This window comes from Trachurus trachurus, assembly GCF_905171665.1.
Source record: "Trachurus trachurus genome assembly, chromosome: 5".
Lineage (NCBI taxonomy): Eukaryota > Metazoa > Chordata > Actinopteri > Carangiformes > Carangidae > Trachurus > Trachurus trachurus.
This window is the reverse complement of record NC_139896.1, coordinates 16,983,110-17,003,715: the sequence shown is the minus strand read 5'-3', so window position 1 is coordinate 17,003,715 and position 20,606 is coordinate 16,983,110. Positions and strand designations below refer to the sequence as shown.

The following is a 20,606-nucleotide window of genomic DNA, read 5'->3' as shown; positions in this document are numbered from 1 at the left end:
CTCCTTCCTCTTCACTTCTTGCTCTGATCTACAGTCTTCTTCGTTCTACACATCCCAGAAGCCCCAAAATTACTCACAGTGTGCGCGAGAGCGCCCCCATTTACCAGCCGCAGAAAAGTGCATTTGACGTCTATGGACGTCAATGGCACTCAAGCGTTGGATTTTGATTGACGTCCATAGACGTCAATGGCACTCAATGAGTTAAGAGTATAGAAAGAAATTCACTCACCAATGGAAAAGACTAAAAAGGCTCAGCAACATAAATTTGAGATCATATAGAGGCCCTTATTAATTATGTTAAGAATTTAGATTTAACAAATGATCTCTCTTGTTTTCAACACTTACATTTTGTGTAATAATGAATACATGTCTGCCAACTATTAAGATGATTTATTGATGCTCTTAGTGAATGCAGTCATTACATGCTGAAGCACACTATATTAATCAAAGGCTAGTGATTGTAAATCATGATGTTAAAATTAAATAAAACAGTATTTTGAAGAAAAAAAAGAAGAACAGTCAAAAACTCCAATTTAAATTTACAAAAAGTATTCAGACCCCATGTTGAACTGCTGGTTTACATTTTCCTTGAGAAAACACACCTGTTTATACAAGGTCCCACTATTCACACTGCATGTCTGTTTTAATAACTCTCAGATTATAGTCGGTTAATGTGTTACATATTATGTGTTAGACTGGGGCAACACTGTTACCCATTGATGGCACTTTGATTTGATTATGTCACGTCATAAAGTGTTAAAGAACCAAAATAGGAACTGCTGGTTCGGGATCATCAGGGTGTGCAGTGTTTTCATTTTGTCCCAGCTCGACCTCGTCATAAATACTAATCATTTACAACTGCACTGGATTTCCACTAATTCAGTGTATAACTGGCTCTGCTCACCGACCCTCTGGTCCTGTCTGTGTTGGTGTCTGTCAGGAGAAAGAGCAAGCAGGCCCTGAGGGACTACAAGAAGGTCCAGATCCAACTGGAGAACCTGGAGACCAGTGTGAGAGACCGCTGCAAGAAAGAGTTCACTGGTAAGAGACTGGGAGAGCAGTAAAGTCACATCACTGAGGAGGAAGGAGACGATCGAGACCGTTTATTTTACTTTTCAGAAGCCAGCGGATCAACTTTGTTTTCACATTGTCCTTATTTCATCACACCTCCCACATGAAATGTTCTCCGCATCCCACATGTGGATGCAGCAGAGGAATTTAATTTTACTCGGCCATCGCTGTCTGGTGTCTGGTGTTCGGCAGCTCTTACCTCATAATGCAGTTACCAGCACAGGCTTTGAATACGATATGTAGAAGCTTAGGACTTAAGTAGAACAACACTGAACGACTTGTTAAAAAAATAGCAGCCCAAGTTTACATTGGCTGATATTTGGCTGATATCACTGTTTCAGTTGGAAGGATCATTTTCACTGAAAATATTTTAAGACCATGATGATGTGATTTTTGTAGGGTCCTCTACCAGACAAACATGTTCCTTTAATATCTGGAGAACGACTCTGTAGCACCAGTAAGCTTTAAAGGTTGGATTTTCTGTGCGAGACCATGACCACACTCCAGGCTCAAGAATTTCCCACCTCCCATCAGGCTTAGACTGGATCGAGCCACTGCTAAAATTTGGCGTGGGCACTGATAAACACGCTGTTTTGTTGCATTATACAGTAGCCTACGTACTTCCATCTTGCGCTCATTGAGATTTCATCCGAACAGATTTCTGTTTGGATGTTCTGTTTGTTCTGTTCATGAAACTGCGAAAGGTAGTTTACATTTTCATATAAAAAGCGTTGGGTTCAAATCAGGCTCAGGCCCATAAATACAGTTAATGGGCTGGGCCAAGCCGGACTGCATGGGTTCAGGTTTGGTCTGGACCGGTTATTTGGGCCCAGTCGGTGCCAACCTTTCACCTGACCTTTCACCTGTCTTCATCCACCCTGTTTCAGACCTGATGACAGAGATGATGGACATGTCCAGCGACCTGGTGGGCTCCGGGATCCCCTTCCTTGACTACCGGAGGTACGCCGAACGCATTTTCTTCCCTGGCCACAGAGAGTCTCCGCTGAGGAGAGACCTGGACGTTCAGGAGTGTCGGCGGCAGACGGTGGAGCAGGGCCTGGTGCAGCTGTCCAACCTACTCAACAGCAAGCTCTTCCTCACCAAGGTAGCTGCCATCACCGTCAGCGCCGTGGAGACGACCTATATTTTAAGTGGAGGGATAACTCTCCTCATCTTTTTTTTTCCTTTAGTTTATCCACACGCTGGAGAGCCAGCGGACTTTCTCTCCCAGAGACCGAGCCTACGTGGCCTCCCTGCTGACAGTCGCCCTTCACGGCAAACTAGAATATTTCACCGACATCCTCAAAACTCTCCTGAACGACCTGGTGGAGCAGTACGTGGCCAAGAACCCCAAGCTGATGCTGCGACGGTGAGAAAAGGAGGAGGAAGAATAAATGTGTGGTCGTGTTTTCGATGTTGTAAAAATGTTTTGCAGTGACTCAGCTGTTGGGTTTTTGTTTCCTCTGCAGAACAGAGACGGTGGTGGAGAAGCTGCTGACCAACTGGATGTCTATCTGCCTCTATGCCTTCCTCAGGGTCAGTCACACATGATGCTACATTTCAACTTCAACTATAAGCCATGATGAAACCATGAAAGTCAACGAGTACATCAAGTTCCCAACTGTTCTGCCTTGGAAGAAGAAAAAAAAAACACATACCAGAATAAATTCCTTTCAAGACCAACTGTTGATCAGATTAGATCAGATCAGACGGAGGGGTACAGCTAATCCACATCTTAGTGGAGAAAAAGAACGAGACAATAAAGCCTAAGTCCCTCACCAACATCAAAGCGTCCACCAACACCACACCACCCACTCCTCTCTACACTTATCAAACCATATTTACACAAACAACAAATCACAGTCTATTTTCAGGTCTAATTAACATAACATGGGATTGCACCAGATGCCTTAATGTCAGCTGGCGCTGTGTGGTTTAGGAATGGCCCTGGATTTTGGAATATCTCCGTGGTAATGCACATAGTCTCTCCCTCATGAAACTATAACAAGCCTTTTTTTTTTTTTTTTTTTACAAATAAGACCCATTGTGCTAATAAATGTGCTTTCAAGCTGCTGATAGGCTGGTTTCATTGCCTTTAGACAGGGGGCGTTTACCTGTTTGCTAAGCTAAGACAACCAGCTGCTGGCTGGAGGTAGAGATAGGAGGGTAGCTCATCTTGAAATAGGTCTAAACCATATATTGAAAAACAGACCCGGAACCTTCTTCTCAAAACGCACATCTGAGAACTGGAAACTGTTTGCACATAGAAATGGGCTCAGGATGCAGATGTGTGTAGTGTGTCACATAAGCTTGAGCAGTTGCTTAAATAAATGTCATTTCATTTCCTGGAAAAAGGGCATGTTGAGCCATTGAATAATTGTCTTTATTGTGAAAAGGAATAGTACTAATGTTGCTTATTTCACGATTAAATGTCAATTTTTTTTCCTGACTAACGTAGAGGCATAAAAGACACTCTCATGGCCAATAAATCCTGGATTCAAAGACAACGACCAGTAAATATCTTCTGAAGCAAGATGGTTAATCTCATATTTCCAGATCTAGTATTTTAAATCTCGGCAAGCGCAAGATAATTTGCGGTGCTTATGTTAGTTCTTGGAAAGTGTCTTCACACTGCTCTTCATGCTCTGCTATTGCGAGTGTCTGTCCAGTGTAACTTCAGTCTCTCTCTCTCTCTCTCTCTCTCTAAAATAGAAGATGAAGTTGTAGTTCAAAGGTCAAAGTACTGACATCTGTGAAGTAACAGGGGAATATTTTGTGAGAAATGTTCCCATGCAGATGGAGGGGCTATCGTTCAGAGAAGTAAAAACACCGGTGTCAACTAAGTTCATGTAAATAGTGGAGGAAAAGAAGAATTTCCTGTTAGTTTGAATCAAGTAGAAAGACCATCTGCTAACTGTTCAGCTTAGTAGGCAAAACGTTTTGAGGGGTTCCCAGGATGTAAAGAACTAACTTTCTCTATCTTCTGTGTGTGTGTGTAGGACTCGGCAGGAGAGTCTCTCTACATGCTGTTCAGGGCCATAAAGCACCAGGTAGATAAAGGACCTGTGGACGCTGTGACTGGAAAGGCCAAGTACACCCTGAATGACAACCGGCTGCTGCGAGAGGACGTGGATTACAAAATCCTGGTGAGTGAGGAGAACTCTGACGTTACGATGTCCACTGTGACCTGGAGGATTTTTTTTCTTTCTTATTTTTCAGTTCTCCGGCGTCTACCTTCTCTCACTTTTCTTTTCATTCTCCCACAGACCGTGAATGTATTAGTGCAGGGGGGAGGAGTGAACGAGACGCAGCCGCTGCCCTCCAAAGTGCTGGACTGTGACACCATCACACAGGTGAAGGAGAAGCTGCTGGATCAGGTGTTCAAGGGCACCTCCTTCTCCCACCGCCCCCACGCCGACTCACTGGACCTGGGTGAGAATCCGTTCGTTGACCTCTGACCATCAGAATAGGTTTTATCTTTAGATTCACACTTAAACACGCTGCCTCCTCAAGCTTTAGCTTTAGCTCTCAGAACTATGGGGTGTGAAACGAGCAGTGCGATATTCTCTCTCTTCTTATTCTTATCTTTGCACCAATTCTTTTTATCTTTTTAAGATAAGGACAATTTATTTATTTATTTATCCTGACTGTTTTATGGTTATTTTAAATGATATTAATTATGAGGTAATTTTAATACACTTCGCAACAAGCCATCACTCTTTTTTATTTAAATATGCTGCTATGGATTGTTGCCAAACAAAATTTGATTGTATTGTTTTACCGGTACGATGATGATAAAGGTATCTTGAATCTTGAAAATCTGTCAAGTTAAGTTATACACTTGCCTTCAGGTCTGATTCTTCTGTTAAACTGTGGCGCCCCCTACAGCAAGATGAAAATAAATGCATGAAGAGTTCATTATCGGGTCAGGCTTCATGCACTGGAAAGCACCTCGGAGTGTGAATGCCCAAACCCAATTTGAAATATATTAAGTTGATCTACTAACTAATTCTATTTTGCTATGGCACAAACAAGTATGCTGACAGCCTGGCTCTTGTGTCTCATTCAGAGTGGAGGTCTGGTGTTGCCGGACATCTCATCCTGTCAGACGAGGACCTGACGTCTGTGGTTCAGGGCAACTGGAAACGCCTGAACACACTGCAGCACTACAAGGTCAGACATCACACTTGACTAACACGCTGCCTGCCAGTGGAAAAAAAACAACATTTTACACATTGAAAGTAAAAGTGTGGGTGTCGTTATGCAGCTCAGAAAGTGGTGAGGGTCAGAGACTTTGTTTCAAACTCAGCCATGGCTTTACATCCTCCTATGACAGACTGTCCTGGAGCTTCTGCTCATGTTCTGGCTGTAGTTACAAGAGGAGTGCATGTTACTGAATGTTTTTCTTTTTTTTTTTAAAGATTTGTTTTTTATTAACAGAATCTCTTACAGGATGTTATGGTGCAGAGCAAGATTCTACAGTTTGTTACAATGAGATAGATCGTATTTTACAGAGAGAACGTACTGTACATAATCTTACAAATACACCACAAGGATGATTTCAAAACATCAGAAGAGATAATAATAAAAAAAAAAATAATAATAATAACTGAATGTTTTCCTGAATGTAGCTGAATGTTTAAAGGCAACACATCACAGTACCTCAGCACCAAATTAACCTGGTCACATAGCAGTTACTCAAAACGTTTAAGTGATTATTTAATGCTCAGTGTTCCCTGGATAAACACTGAGTTTGTCTGTTGCATCTACCTGAAACATTTAACAATGTAGATTCAAACTCAACACAGTTACTACTACTTTGGGGTCAGTTCAAAACTACAATGAACAATTTCTCTGTTATTGAATGAAACCATTTTTAACATGTTCATCTGATTGTTTTGTTGGACTGTGCATCGTGTTTCTTTCTGTCTGTGCTCTCAACATAATTTAAAACGAGGGTGTGACCTCAGTGATTCCTCCAGACTTGAAATAAAGTTTAAACAAAATATATGAATGAATGGTCAGGGCCGTAAATGTAGTTCAGAAAGTTTCATTGTCAACTAGATAAATAGGAGCAGGGTAAAAGGTCTTTCAGTTGTTGTGCTGCCCCCTGCCCTGCTGGTGCCGGAACCAGCTCCCACTGGAGATTGAATCTGCCCAAACTGTAACTGGTTTTAGAGAAGCTGGAAAATTGCATCTTTTAATCTTTTGCAACTTAAAGCAGAAGTGAGTGATATATTTGTGTTAATATAAGTCTTAAATAGTTATATCTTCCGACAGCAATCACTTACATAGAGTGTTTGGACTGAAACACGGGTCTGTCAGTCACTCTGCTCTGCTCTGAGCCGAAGAGAAAACATTTATCGTATCCTACAGTTTTTATCCAATGAGGAGAGAGAACGGCATGCAGGGCTGTGTGTGCAGCCAAGGAACGCCGTGAATGTGGCGACGTAGCGACGAGGACTGTTATGGTGCGTTCAAGGAAACTCGTATTTTTCCGACCGTGAAGTGGTACCAGTTCGATCTGGTACGAGTTCACCGGTCGGAAGTTACGAGTGGCCGTTATAGTGACTTTCACCGGTAAAACAGGTCGGAAAAACACGAGTGGGTTGCCTGAAACGCTACAAAGTCGTAAGTTGTGACTTGAAGCTGTAATTTACGATTTCAAAAGCCTGCCTGGAACGCAGCATTAGCGAAAACGACCGGATCACTCACTTCTGCTTTAATGAGAAATTATATTTTTTTATGATCTTTTTTTTAATGCTGTTTTTGTTCTGTTTTCATATTGTCCTTTTTTTTTACCTCTTGTTCACCAGGTCCCAGACGGTGCAACAGTAGCACTGGTCCCACGCCACAACAAACACATTCACCACGACAACCATGACTATGTAGCAGGAGAGAGTGAGTTAACACAAGAACAGCATTATGGGATAAAATTCATGTAGATCAACATTTTTTTTTTTCTGATTTTGACATTTATACTAATAAAGCTTGAAAAACATTCAACCTGTGCAGAAACGCCGATGCTGGAGGATGCGGACGAAGGCGGAGTGCGGCTGTGGCATCTGGTGAAAGCCAGCGAGGAGCCGGAGCTGCCGAAACACCGCAGGGGCAGCCTGAGAGAGAGGGAGAGGGCCAAGGCCATCCCTGAGATATACCTGACCCGCCTGCTGTCCATGAAGGTGCACACACACACACACACACTGTTGAGCTAGTTTCTCACATCACAAACAGGTCCACGCACGAAGAGAGATCGTGTTCACAGTTAAAATCTATGATTCACTCACTGTTTGTCAGTTGTCAAGGTTCAAGCAGCTCATTCAGAGGAGAAAGGCAGAGATTAAATCAAATATTTAAAATGCTGATATGTAACATGCCAACAGTTGAAACACTGACAAACATGACTCCCACTTTATCATCTCCTCTTCCTCCGTCCTCAGGGCACGTTGCAGAAGTTTGTAGACGACCTGTTCACAGTGATCCTCAGCACCAGCCGCCCCGTCCCGCTCGCTGTCAAATATTTCTTCGACCTGCTGGACGACCAGGCGGGACAACACGGTATCGCCGACCCAGAGACGATTCACATTTGGAAGACGAACAGGTGCAGTGAACACACACACACACACACACACACACACATGAAGCCCGATGGTCACATGAAAAGTCAAGTGAGACACTGAAAACACATTTTTCAACAGAGAACATAACACAAGATGGAGCTTCATTTATCCCCACACAAAAGAATATGTAGCATCTAAGGAAATGTATTTTAGAAATAAGGAAAACATAATATAGAATAAAAATGAGAATTTCTTTGGGGCTTCCTCTCCATGAGCAGCTCCAATAACCATTGAGGAGTCATTATTAACATAAACAAAGTGGAATCTGCCACTGACATGCTCCAGTCTCTTACATAAAACCACACGATTGATGATATCAAATCCTGCTCTGATATCTAATAGGACAAGTGAAGAGACAAGTCCAGTGTCTGAGTCCATGAGATCATCGATAACGTTTCTATTACTGACTCTAAACTCTTCAAACAAAACCCAGGAAGATAATCACTTCACTGGCCTGCTGCGTGTTCTAGATGTTGACCAGAGGTATTTTCTCGTCTCTTCTGTGTCTTCAGTCTCCCACTGCGCTTCTGGATCAACATCGTGAAGAACCCTCAGTTCATCTTTGACGTGCAGGCGTCGGATCACGTGGACGCCGTGCTCTCCGTCATCGCCCAGACATTCATGGACTCCTGCACCATCGCAGAGCACAAACTAGGAAGGGTGAGGATGACATTATTCTAACAATTGTTTTCTGTTTTTTTAATATTTTGTTTGAGGAGTGTTTGCTGCTCATGCTCAGTCAAAACAAAAAGATTTGTTTCGGTGAATGCAAAGGTTGTAAGACCAAATAAATGCCACCACAAGAGGAAACGTTGAAGCTCTACGTGGTATTTTAGTAACTGGACAAGATATATGTTTAAGAATCAGGGTGGTACACTTGTTTTGTGGCTAAAAAGTCTGGAAGCAGCTTCCTGCATTTGGTCCTCATTCCTTTTATTTGAATTTCAACAGGACTCTCCCATCAACAAGCTGCTGTATGCCAGAGATATCCCCAGATACAAGCAGATGGTAGAAAGGTAGGTTCAGCTTTCATTTAACCCCCAGAAAATCATATTATTGTCTAACTGTCCCCTAAACATGGCAACACTCCTGCTTGTGCTTAACAAGTTCATCTGCGATGGTTTTCTAAACTGCCGTGTTTGAAGCTGACGACGGTGTCGATCGTTGCAGGTACTATGCTGACATCAGACAGACCATCTCAGCCAGCGACCAGGAGATGAACTCAGCGCTGGCTGAACTGTCCAGGGTGAGGGGCCGGTCACACCTCAGAGCCAACACTGTGGACAAACACATTCACAGTCAGAGTGCGACAGCGTCTAACCTGAATGTTGTTGTTGTTTCAGAACTACTCTGGAGAGCTGAATTACCTGGTCGCTCTGCATGAGCTCTACAAGTACATCAACAAATACTACGACCAGGTGTGTAGAGCACTCATCTTTTCCTCCACTAAATCCTTTCTCTGGAGATGATATACAGCGCTGCTTGGAAGTTTATGAACCTTCCAAACATGGTGCCTGTGATTGGCAACTTTGTTCTTTCTTGAGAGCAGAGGCTTTCCCATGAATGACATGCCTATTCATTTTTGGCCTTTACCTGATTTATTTTCTCTACTGATGCTTCGTGGTGAAAGTCTTGATGGTTGTCCACTTCTGGGCAGAGTTGTGGTGATGCTGAGTGCCCTCCATGTGTAAATGATTTGTATTACAAACAGTGCAAGTAAAAAAGAAAAATCTACTTGCACATGTGCAACCAGTAAATTTGCTGTTTGTTTTTTTTAACACTCAACGAATCTGGAATCTGTAATTACAGGTGGCAGGCTAAGGTGTATGTGGATCATGAATGAAAAGGAGATGTGAATATTTGATTTGCAAGTTGATTTGTGCCCCTACATTTTCTGTTTGTGCTCCTAAGATTTTAAGTAAGGGGCCACTATGCTCCCAGGAAAAACATTAGTCTCGAGCCCTGGATCTTACAAAACCTTTCCTACATGGAATTGATAAACATAAATCTGACATTTCATATAAAAACTGGTGATGATGAAATAAGAGAATCATCACCTTAAAAAACCCCAGAAAACTCTAAATTACTCAAGGGGTTCACAAAGTTTCAAGCACAGCACTGTAGATACCTGATACTGTCACTCTTTTAAATGTTGGCTAACCTGTCTCGCCACTCGTCCTCCTCTCATCAGATCATCACGGCACTGGAGGAGGACCCCACGGCCCAGAAGATGCAGCTCGGCTACAGGCTGCAGCAGATCGCTGCCGCCGTGGAGAATAAAGTCACCGACTTGTGACAGAGGAAACAGCCACTGGTGTTAACAGATAAAAAGAGAGAGTCGGGGGGGGGTGTTTGTGTGTGTGTGTGTGTGTGTGTATATGTGGAGAGGCAAGCGAACGAACCTGCAGCCTGCAGGTTGAACTGAAAACACACACTCTTCTTCCAGAGGAAGAGCAGAGGGAAACAAGAGGCTGTGAGGTTTTATTTTTATTTTTTTTAAGGAACATTTGTCAGATCAGAAGGTTGGACTACGTATCCCAGCACCCTCTTGTCCTCGTTTGGTGTTCACCAAGGATGCAGTTGTGCGGTCCAGACACTGTGAGTCCAAACGTAGCGACAGGACAACACGTGGACATCAAACACCCCCTGGACAAAGACAGAAGGGGGGCGTGTGTAAAAGAGACAGTGGCAGCAGTCGGGCCTGCTGCCATGCTGCTTGTGGTTTTATCAGTTCAAACCGTGCTGGACTTGAAGCTCTCATGTACAACGCACCATCTGGTCCACAGATCTGAAGACTCTTATAACCTAAAGTAGGATTTTATGTCATTATTTTCCCTCTGAAGCCAATTTTATGAAGCAGTACCTCTTATGCCTTGTGTGCTTGTCACTGCTGTATGATCAGACATTTTTTTGGCTGTGTGTGTGTGTGTGTGTATGGTGATTTGTGAGTATGTTTGTGCGCACACAGTTATCCACATCGCCCTGGTTGGTCTACTACATCTTAATGTCATTGGTTACTAGTTCAGAGTAGTATTCCAAGTAACTGGTGGTCCCATGTCGCAGGGAGCAGTATTTTGAAAATACAGTGAATCGATCGTCAACGTTACATCTCCACAAGTCGCAGAAGGAAACTTGGTCTCAACAGTGTTTACTTCTTAGTGTCACTGCCTCTCTCTACCTCACTCACTGTGTGCTGCAACCATCGCGCTTCGTTATGTTACGTTCTTGCCCCAACTAAAAAAAAACAAAACAAACAAAATACTACTGTGTGTTTCTGTTCAGCTGAGACAACCAGTCCAGCAGCTCAGCTCACATCTGTACTCATAAATATGCAGCAACACCTGCTGGATGACACACACACACACACACACATACACACAGGTATTTCAGACATGTCTTTCTTTTGTCAACAGTTGGCTCAGAACCTGCTTGTTGGGGCATTTTAAGGTACTTAAAACCAGACTAACTGACACGTTACTCTGTTTCTCTTTCTTGCTTTTCTACTTATTCATGTGGATGTGTATATAGTGTACAAGTCACTGGAAAGATGTTAGAGGAAAAAACAAATATCCTTCCATAAAGAAACTCATATTAATGAAGTGGAAATCTAGTGTGCGTCGTAGTGTTTTATTGTGTATTTCTATTTTGTACATTTTCTCACATTCCTCTTTGGCGTTGAACCCGCGTGGTTCGAGAGTTGCTCCACACCGATGCAGTGGTACAAAGTTGGTATAAAGTATTGAACACAAGGTGGCTGCACGTGCTGAAGGTCTCTGGGATTTTGTTACAGGTTATCTATTGATTCTATTTCTACTGGTTCAGTAGGCGTATTCGACCCGGTCACTGTTCGGCTTTTTGGTGTGGAGCACAGAGAATTCTCTTAAAGGAAAAAAAAAAAGAAGCTAATGTTGGCTGATATTTTTCTTATTTAAATGACAGAGACTGACAGACTGAGGAGTTAGAAGGGCTGGATGTTGTTTTACATATGTCAATGCTGGTCTCGATTCCTTTTTTAAAAGTGTTTCCTATAGAATGACCCTTTGTACTTGAGTTAGGCTTAATTTAGGTCGCGGTTAGGTAGCGGTTACTGACAAGTATTCAGGCGAATGCAAGAGGAAACCATGTTGACCGGGAAACCAAAAAACAATAAGATTAGAACTAAGTTTATGTACATTTTTCAAAAGAAAATCTCTCTTTTTTTTTTAATCTACAGAGTTTGATGTTGATTTAATACAAACGGCTGCTCTAGTTTTAATTTGCACAATATTTATAAGAGAACAAGACTGAGAATCCGATTACAATCAGTGCCAACTTCAATTCTCAAGTTCATCAATACTACAGACAAAGTCACATCTCCGCTTAATAAATAATGAGGTTTAATACCCAAAACCAGTTGTCAGTTCTGTGTGTCGTCCCTGTCGGTCCAGAAACAGCATATCAGAGTGTGTCCCTGGTTCATCACCACACAACGACGCAGCACATGGTTTGTCCTGTTGCACACGGTCAGTGTCAGATGGCTGTGAAAGCTCAGTGATGGTACAGACAAGACACCTGAGGGAAACGATTTAATGTTATCAGGCTGTAAACCTTTTTTTTTTTTTTTTTGGGCAATACAGAGGAGGCTCTGCAGGGAGCCGTTTTAAAGGATGTTTCTTATTTTGTGTGTTAATATCATACTGATTTAAAATGTAACTAGTGGTTTAACATGTTTAATAAGAAAGGCTGCAAATTCTCACATATGCCGGTGTAATAAAGTGTTCTTAAAATGATGTGCTCTGTCTTTCTTTCTAAGAAGTTTAAAAACACTCAGTCAACGCCTGAAGCCATGTTTACAAAATGGTTTTTGTTTGAATTATCATTTTTGCATTTCCTGTTCACTGGAAGATGGAAGAAAAACCCTCCTTCCAGTTTCACCACTGTTTTTTAGCTGAAACTTTGACACAGATTAGTTTTATCCAAGAATCTCAAGCATCATGTTTGGCCTTAAAAGTGTTTTTTTTTTTGTTTTTTTTTATTGATCCAATAGACATGGGGAACTGATGTAATTAAGCTAAAATGGGTGCATTATGGAACCAGCATGCCACAGCATTTTGTATGAGTTTAGGGGAACAAAGAGACACATGCACAGGGAGTTAAAGTAATCAAGACATGATGAGATGAATGCATAAACAACCTTCTCCAGATCAGAGAATTACATAAATGATCTAATTTTGGTGATATTCAGGAACAAAGAGAAGTCCTCAGCTGAGAGAGGACATGTGTATGTGTGTTTGTCCCGTTGCTATGGATGATACTTCACAATCCCCCAGTGGTTGGTATTTGTCAGGTACCTGGTGTATGTTAGTGAATGTGGAAATGAATGCATGGAGCAAATTAGATTAAACATGAAACAACAGATGGATGTTATTTAAGATATAATTAAATTTGTATAAACTGTCACAGATAGATAAATGAGATATTGACCAAGCTGTGTCTGACATGCATCTGAAGAAATAGTCATGACTTCCTTCATTTTTGAAATGATTGCAAATGATGATTATTTGATTAACATTTCTTCCCTGAGGAAATCTGAATCTGTAAGCTGTCGAAAACTGTACCTAATTTCATCAGTGTCCAAAGCCCAAAGATGAGATACAAGGTGATGAACTCTGTCTGCCACAGCTCCATAATGAGCAGGTGTCCCATGAAGAGATACAATTTGCCACATTTAAAGCACAAACTCTTTCCCCCTGTACTAGATTACATGTATTTTATTTGTGAGCAGCTGAGTCATACATATGAATATGACCAACGTTCACTCTTCCTTTGTTACAATTAACTAGTAGCCTAAATCATTTAACTTTAATTAGGAAGGACGTTTGAATGATTCCTGTATGTTTTTCCTTCAGCACAGAAACACAATTACTTGCTACAACATTATTTAAAATGATCATTGCATCTTTGTATTTTTTTTTCTGTTGTAGGCTATGCAGGGGCCAAAACTTCAGGAAATCCTTTATAGCCTATCTGTTATTGAAATTCTAGTTGGCAATACAATATCATAATTTACTACATACAGATAGCCTATTATTTCAGTCGAAAATATAAATACAGCTTCTTCTTTTTTAAAGTCTAGTGTGTAGTCGAATTATTTCCCCAAACACAATGTTTTTATGAGTTTTTCTTTATGTTTTCCATCACAAAAATAAAGCAAAGGTTGAGTAAAAACTGAGCTACCAGACTTTGCTGCTCCCAGTTGAAGCACATGTTCTGGAATGTAATATATTATGTGACAAATAAAGTAATCGTGTAAAGTGTAAATATGAACACACATTTACCACAGACACGTTCTTCAATTGTGAGTTTGAGCTCTAACTGTTGCTATTAGACTATGTGTGTTGTTTTTGTTTTTTATCCAACCCTGTTTGACGGGGATTTCAACCACATTTTATTAATCATCTACTAACTGTTACACACGATGAAGGGAACTACATTTTTATTATAAGTGACGGATATTGGAGGTTTAAACCAACAAGAGACCTGTCTGGTGCCTACCACGTCCTCTCTCACGTTTCTGGCTGAGTTAAGTAGGCGCTGTGTGTGTACGCGCATATCATCATCACCACGTAATTAATATCACCAGAAAATCTGCAGCGCCGCGCGCCCAACACACAATAGGCTCCCGATGGCTTAACGCTGATTGTTGTGTATCAAACGGGAAACCCTCTGCATCTTTAATCACGGGTGAATACTGAAAAGATTTGTGGAAACACCGGGAGTCTCCGCCGTTATTCATTCTGCCGAGCTAGCTGCGCAGAGCAGGTAAGCTAAGCTAACGTTAAGCTAACCACCACCACAGGCGACTAGCTGCACCGGAGCTAGTCCCGTTAGCGGCTAATGCTGATGCTACCTAGTTTTCTAACAGCTGTTGAACAAGAAATGCTTCATTGAATATTCGTTAACCATCACATAAGAAGCAATGTATGGTTGATAGTCTCAATGGGAAAGGCCCTGCAGCTTTAACGCCAGCTACCGTTGCTAAGCGTTGGACGTATTGTTTTGGTGCCTCAACGCTAACAACTGTCGCTTGCGCAGAACTAGTTAGCTTATTGAAACGATGTCTTTTGACAGCTTAGCGTCAGACTTATGACTTTGTATCTGTCTGGGAGTGTCGTGTTATTACTTTATTATCGTCACTTTCCCTCAGCACAAGCGTTATTCTATTTTTGATACGGCCTTACTGTGAAAATACGTGAACGGTCCGAGTTCAAACGTAACGTTACACTGAGGCCGTTTGCCAGCACAGACAGACAACTTCTTCAGGCATATTGCAGTCTATTCATTACATTTATTTGTAAACTTCTCATAATAACTCATCTACCCATTCGTGTAAATAGTAAGGAGTCTGGAGAAATGATATAAGCATCACCAACAGGGCTAAACATATATATTTTCCCCCTTGTGGTGTATTTGGTTTGGTATCATTGTGCATTTTGGGTTAGTGCTGCTGCAGGGTGTTTTTTCATGTCATTGTCATTGTTGGCCTCTTTTGCAGTCAAGAATGGAGCCATCAGAGCAGTCAGGTCCTCAGTCAGACTCCCAGGATGTCAACCCCGTGTTTCTGCAGCAGCTCAGAGAACTGGACATCCCAGAGGAGGCAGCCAAACAGGTGGGGCAGTACACTCCTGTTACAGCGCTAACTTCAGCATTTAGGCTACATTTACATTACAGTGTTTCCTCTAGGATTTTTTTTTTTTTTAGGATGTGGAAGCAAGCAGGACCCCGAACTGCCACAACTAAAATATATATAGTGGAAACCCTAACATCCAGTAATGATTATGAATGTTGCTTTTTTATTTGAAAGCTGTGAATGGAGTAAAAAAAAATACAAAATGTAATAATGTTTGATTGTGCACATTTATTGCATGTCACCAACCTGCCTACAATCTTGCTTCATGGAAGGTAACTATTCCTGTGTTGTTGTGCTAATTGCACTTTGAATGATTGGCACTTGTCATCTCAAGCTGTGAATACTCCAATTGCCATCCTTCACTGAACTCTTGAGTGAACATTTAACAGCCTCCATGCTAAACATTGAAATTCACCTCTGCCACATGGAGAGTATTACCTCATTATATTCTCCTCAAATTAATTTTACCAGCATGCTTGTACAGCTGTAGACTATCATGGTGATTCTGCTCCTCTGGCACCAAGCGGGCTCAAGATCAACTGTTAGATGATCCATGATCCTGACTTTAAGATATTTAATTTTGATACCACTGTAGAATAAAATCAAGTGGTCAGAATAACAACTTGTTATTACAGTATTCAACAGCTCAGAACCAGCTATTCAATATCCCAGATAACACTCCTGTATTATTTGAGCTGTGTGGGTCAACCAGTTATATTAGAAAAGCTTGATTTGAATAAATGTATTCCTCTTTTTTTTCAATATCTGATGTCAAAATTGTAGCAGACTTGACCACATAAAATATTCACTCCTTTTGCTCTGGCTTTTTTGTTGTTTCTCTTGCATGCAGGCACTTCTACACACTCGGAACGTGTCTGCCGAAGAGGCGGCAATGTACTACTTCAACAAGCTGGAGAATGAGGTGCCCATAAGCTAGCCTTAGTCCCCACAGGTACACCTTGGTACATTAGACCTTGTGGAGTTCGTCCAAAACCATATCTTAGTGTCTCCATTTGTCCACTGTGACCTACAGGAGGAGGGGGATGATGACCTGATGTTCAAGATGGTGTTTGTGGTGAACATGGACCTTGCCATGGGTGTTGGAAAGGTGAGCCTAGTTTTATGAATATGTGCTGACTACTGAGTAAAAATGCTTGATCCATCATGAAGAAAGGGATTTTAACATTTGCTGCAAGAACTCCCTGAGATCATTCATTATGGCTCTTACCCTTTCAATTACTCACCCCTATCTCTGGTTTTACATTGGCATAAAGCTGCTATTCACTCTTATTATTTCAAAATAGCGAAGGAGAGGACTTTGCTCACAATTGACACTGAAACAGTGATTGTTATTACACACAAATACCGTACAAATAGGGAAATTCATTTGTCTGGCAGCTCATCTACGATTTGGGGAAGAATTTAAAACCTTGATGTCTGTAGGTACAAAGGATTTGTAGGTTAGTGAGTTCATGCAAGTTTTATTTTCAGATTGAATTTCCAAACCCATTGTTTTTGGTGCAGTTTTCTTTCCCCCCGTATTCAGGGTGTGGCCATATTTGGATCAGAAATGGTCCAAGTAGGCCATTTCAATAGGGTTGAAAACAGCTTGTTGCTCAGGTGTTTTCCTTGCTGTGTGTTGGTGAAGGTGGCAGCCCAGGTTGGCCATGCTGCTGTAGGTTTGTACCAAGCTCTACAGGAGAAGAACAGCTGGAGGGAGATGGCCTGGAAGTGGGACCACAGTGGGTAAGTTAGTATGAGATGTGCACAAATCATGTATTTGTTTGTTGGCATGGCACACTGTAAATTCAATTTAGTGGTTTACACTGAATATGCACATACTTTCATTTCCCTCTAATCACCCTGTCTACCTGTTTGTCTGTGTGAGTGAGTGAAAGAGAGAGAACGGGAGAAGTTGAGTGAATCCATGCACTGCACACAGCTCTCGCAATTTAAGTTTTATTCATTTATAATGATTGTGCCGTAGTTAAAGTCACTCAGATCACATCCCTCCCCTTTGTGTTGTTTTATGTGAACCTGAGCCAAAACCCCTGATCTGTATTTTCATGATTTTTTGCATTGCACAACTGGTAATGTACTAACAGTGCTTGCTATATGTATGTATTTTTTTTCTAATATTGCTAAATAATGAAGTCTTGATTAACATCACTGAAACAACTATCTGTGGATGGTGTTGACAGAGCTAAGAAGGTTGTAGTCCAGGGTACCAATGTAGCTCATCTACTGGAGCTGCAGGCCCTGGCCATGAGCCTCAGCTTGCCCACTTACCTGGTCCAAGATGCAGGGATGACCCAGGTGAGGGACACTGTGTATTAAATGTCTGTTGGGGTACTGGAAAACATTCATAAACATTGTCACATTTTTAGTATTAAAGGTCCCGTGTGTAATAATTGGCAAGCTTTAATGGCAAAATCTGAATATACATTTGTATATGTGTATAATTGCTATAAAATAAAAATTGTTTGGTTTTCATAGACTTATAATTACATACATACTATATACAGGGTCTTGCTTTAGAGAGCGTCGCCATCTTGCACCGCCATGTTTGTACGGCAGCCTGAACAGAAAATCCAGCCAGCCAGAGAGCATATTTTGCAAGTTTCCCGTTCATAAATAAACCAATGAAGAAGAAGGCGGAAGGAAAGAAGAAGGAGTAGGAAACGGCAGACATATCGTAATATGGTTTAGATCTTCACCTCATCACTCCCAGTCGTGGTGAAGTTTTTTTGTCCTCGGAGGCCAGCGTCACTTTGCTGATGGGAGGGTTGAGTGCGAGTGAGCGCTGCAATCTAGAATCTGAATGCTGGATGTCACGGTTTTCCCCCCATTTTACACACTGGACCTTTAATATATTTGGTTAAAAAAAATAATATATATATATATATATATATATATATTTGATTTGGTGAGTACAGCACTGAACTAACCCCTGGTGTTTCTGGCAGGTGGAGGCTGGGTCTCGCACTGTCCTGGCCATCATGGGCGAAGAGGAGGTTGTGAACAATGTCACTGGGAGTCTGAAGTTGCTGTGAGGGGCTCAAACTCACAGTGGAAAGGCATGGCTCTGCAGTGCCACAAAGCAACCAGCAGAGGGCAGAAATATCCCAGCTACAGGGGGGAGAGTCTTGGCATGCAAGAGTGTAACAACCTTTTAAGAAAAAAAAAAAAGACCTGAAGAACCAGGGGGAAACAAGACATCCCAGCTCCACAAAACAAACACTCTTGGCCATTTGTTTCCCTTTCATTCTTTGTATGAGCTGCTTTGTCAGCCTTTGAGAGCAGGAGGGAAGAGAGACCGGTTCCTCATGAGGCATGAAGACGAAGGCAGTTGAAATATTTTGTTCTGGTGACTTTTCTCTTTTCTAAACAGGCCACTTAAGAGTCTTATTATAAACTTAATTGTTTTTCAAACACCTCTTATTGTCCAGTTTCAGATATGACAAAGTCAAATAGTTTTGGTAGTAGACCAATGTTATTATAGTTGCTTATTCAAGGGGCCATGTATTGTAGACTGATACATACTGTAATTAGAATTATACCCATAGCAGATGTAGTATTTGCCTGTTGTATTCACCACTCCTGAGTGAAGGGTAACCTATTAAACAATAACACGTCAACACATATTTTTGACATCTAAATAATTTTGTGTCTGTAAGCCACTATTCTCTGTAAGATCCCTACCCTATAGACCCAATAACATCACTTATTACTGATAAATGGCTGCATTTTATATACATACACCTGTTTGAGCCATAAACCATATAATCTGTGGTGTGCTATCCTAAACCATATGACAATTACTGGACGTTGTTGTATTTGTTGTTGTTTTTTTCTCTTTTGGCAAAAGAAAAGGTCCTAAATTATGAATTTTGGATTTATCTCTAACTTTATGCACTCCGACTGCTTGTGGTGGCTAAATCACAATGATGAGTCAACTTATAGATTGAGAGAATGCAAATGATTGCGTGTATGACAATGGTTGTGGACGTGAACAGTCTTGCACACTTATCTTAATACACAAAGAATGTTATGTGTCTTTTGTTCTCGGTAACAAATATTTGTGGGCATGAACTGCCACTTGCAGAAATCGTCTCTTAATGTCAAGGATTTTATTTGTTACACAAGTTGTGGCAGTGTCATGCATGCAATATGAAATGTGTATTTGAAAAGATCATTGAAATCCCAAGGTAATGTCAATTGTGTCCACACTTTGATACCTCTTGTGTCATACAGTCATTTGTGTGAGTGCTTCAGACTATGGAGACAATTAAAACGCCTCCAGATTAAGTAACAAGCAGTTCGAGTCGTGTTTTTCTTTTTTTTCTTCACCTGCCTGACTGCTGAGTCCTGGCAATGAAAGCAGTGTGGGGGAGGGTCAAACGCTGCCATGTTGCAGAGCTTGGTTTGGGCTGGCCATATGACACTGCTGTTTCACTTCACAGTAACAAAGGCAGCATTGTGAAACATGGCTACTCCCTGCCATGGTAGTCCGGCTGGGAAAATTGTAACCTGTCCTATTACGTTTGCTCTGATATTAAACTAAACAGTAAGAGCAAAACACGAAGATACCTAAAAGTATAACGTATACCTAAATGTAAAGTTTGATAACATGTCAGGCAGAAAGACATTGGTTGTTTAGCCAGGTCCACCGACCACTGATAACATACATTAATGTTTATGATCTTTGTATATTAAAAACCCCATCAAAATAGAAATGCACTGGATAGACTATGTTTATATTACCTCATCTGTAATACCAGCTACAATATAGCCTATATAAATTACATAATCATTGTGTTAACTCCATGTGATAGTCTACAGTTGTGTAAAGCTCAGCGTTATACCCATGTTATATGTTAGCTACATGTTATAATGTCAGTTTTCATATGATGTAGGCCCCGCAGCCGCAATGCCATTTGATTTATTCTGGTGTCTATCTCATCGCTCGTCAGACCTCTGCAACAAATGACGTTGGCATTTACCACCACAGCCAATCCAAAGTCTCCCCCGAGTCTCATGACATGACAAGAAACCAATCGCGTCATTGTGTCACTTGTTTATAAATATCACAGTCAACATTGCAATAATCATTCTTTATATGTATGTAGTTGGAAAATTACCTCTGGGTTTGTACATCCAGTGTATGTATATGTGGTAAAGTATAAGCAAATATCTTTTTTTCCCCCCAACCAGACATAAGGGCTGCGTCTCGTTTCTCGGTGAAT

The 20,606-nt window shown here is 41.3% G+C and overlaps 2 protein-coding genes across 3 annotated transcripts in view; both read left to right on the top strand.

The window, feature by feature from the left end:
- plxnb1b (plexin b1b) overlaps positions 1-12,419 on the top strand; it is an 86,979-nt gene extending 74,560 nt beyond the window's left edge. The window contains exons 25-39 of the mRNA XM_083972600.1: positions 941-1,041; positions 1,959-2,176; positions 2,262-2,440; positions 2,541-2,607; positions 4,071-4,217; positions 4,338-4,503; positions 5,141-5,244; positions 6,888-6,972; positions 7,087-7,253; positions 7,512-7,672; positions 8,204-8,351; positions 8,643-8,707; positions 8,862-8,937; positions 9,035-9,109; positions 9,883-12,419. Coding sequence (XP_083828726.1) covers positions 941-1,041; positions 1,959-2,176; positions 2,262-2,440; positions 2,541-2,607; positions 4,071-4,217; positions 4,338-4,503; positions 5,141-5,244; positions 6,888-6,972; positions 7,087-7,253; positions 7,512-7,672; positions 8,204-8,351; positions 8,643-8,707; positions 8,862-8,937; positions 9,035-9,109; positions 9,883-9,987 — 1,864 coding nt within the window. The 3' untranslated portion in view covers positions 9,988-12,419. The remainder of the gene's footprint in view (positions 1-940; positions 1,042-1,958; positions 2,177-2,261; positions 2,441-2,540; positions 2,608-4,070; positions 4,218-4,337; positions 4,504-5,140; positions 5,245-6,887; positions 6,973-7,086; positions 7,254-7,511; positions 7,673-8,203; positions 8,352-8,642; positions 8,708-8,861; positions 8,938-9,034; positions 9,110-9,882) is intronic.
- LOC310986618 (putative peptidyl-tRNA hydrolase 2) lies at positions 10,605-19,757 on the top strand. 2 transcript variants are annotated; one of them, XM_083972601.1, is made up of 8 exons: positions 10,605-10,617; positions 14,262-14,492; positions 15,226-15,339; positions 16,211-16,282; positions 16,394-16,468; positions 17,009-17,106; positions 17,562-17,676; positions 18,327-19,757. In XM_083972601.1, exons 3-8 carry the CDS (start codon positions 15,232-15,234, stop codon positions 18,411-18,413), a joined length of 555 nt encoding a protein of 184 aa, XP_083828727.1. In that variant the 5' UTR covers positions 10,605-10,617; positions 14,262-14,492; positions 15,226-15,231; the 3' UTR covers positions 18,414-19,757. The 2 variants fall into 2 exon arrangements, with proteins under 2 accessions (XP_083828727.1, XP_083828728.1); XM_083972602.1 differs by lacking the exon at positions 10,605-10,617 and having other exon boundaries at positions 14,262-14,414.
- The last annotated feature ends 849 nt before the right edge of the window (positions 19,758-20,606 follow it).

Coding starts and splice junctions, on each gene's coding strand:
- LOC310986618 (XM_083972601.1), top strand. CDS start 15,232: ATGGAGCCATCAGAGCAGTCAGGTCCTCAGTCAGACTCCCAGGATGTC. Junction 17,107..17,561: donor TGGAAGTGGGACCACAGTGG/GTAAGTTAGTAT, acceptor TGGTGTTGACAG/AGCTAAGAAGGTTGTAGTCC. Junction 17,677..18,326: donor AAGATGCAGGGATGACCCAG/GTGAGGGACACT, acceptor TGTTTCTGGCAG/GTGGAGGCTGGGTCTCGCAC.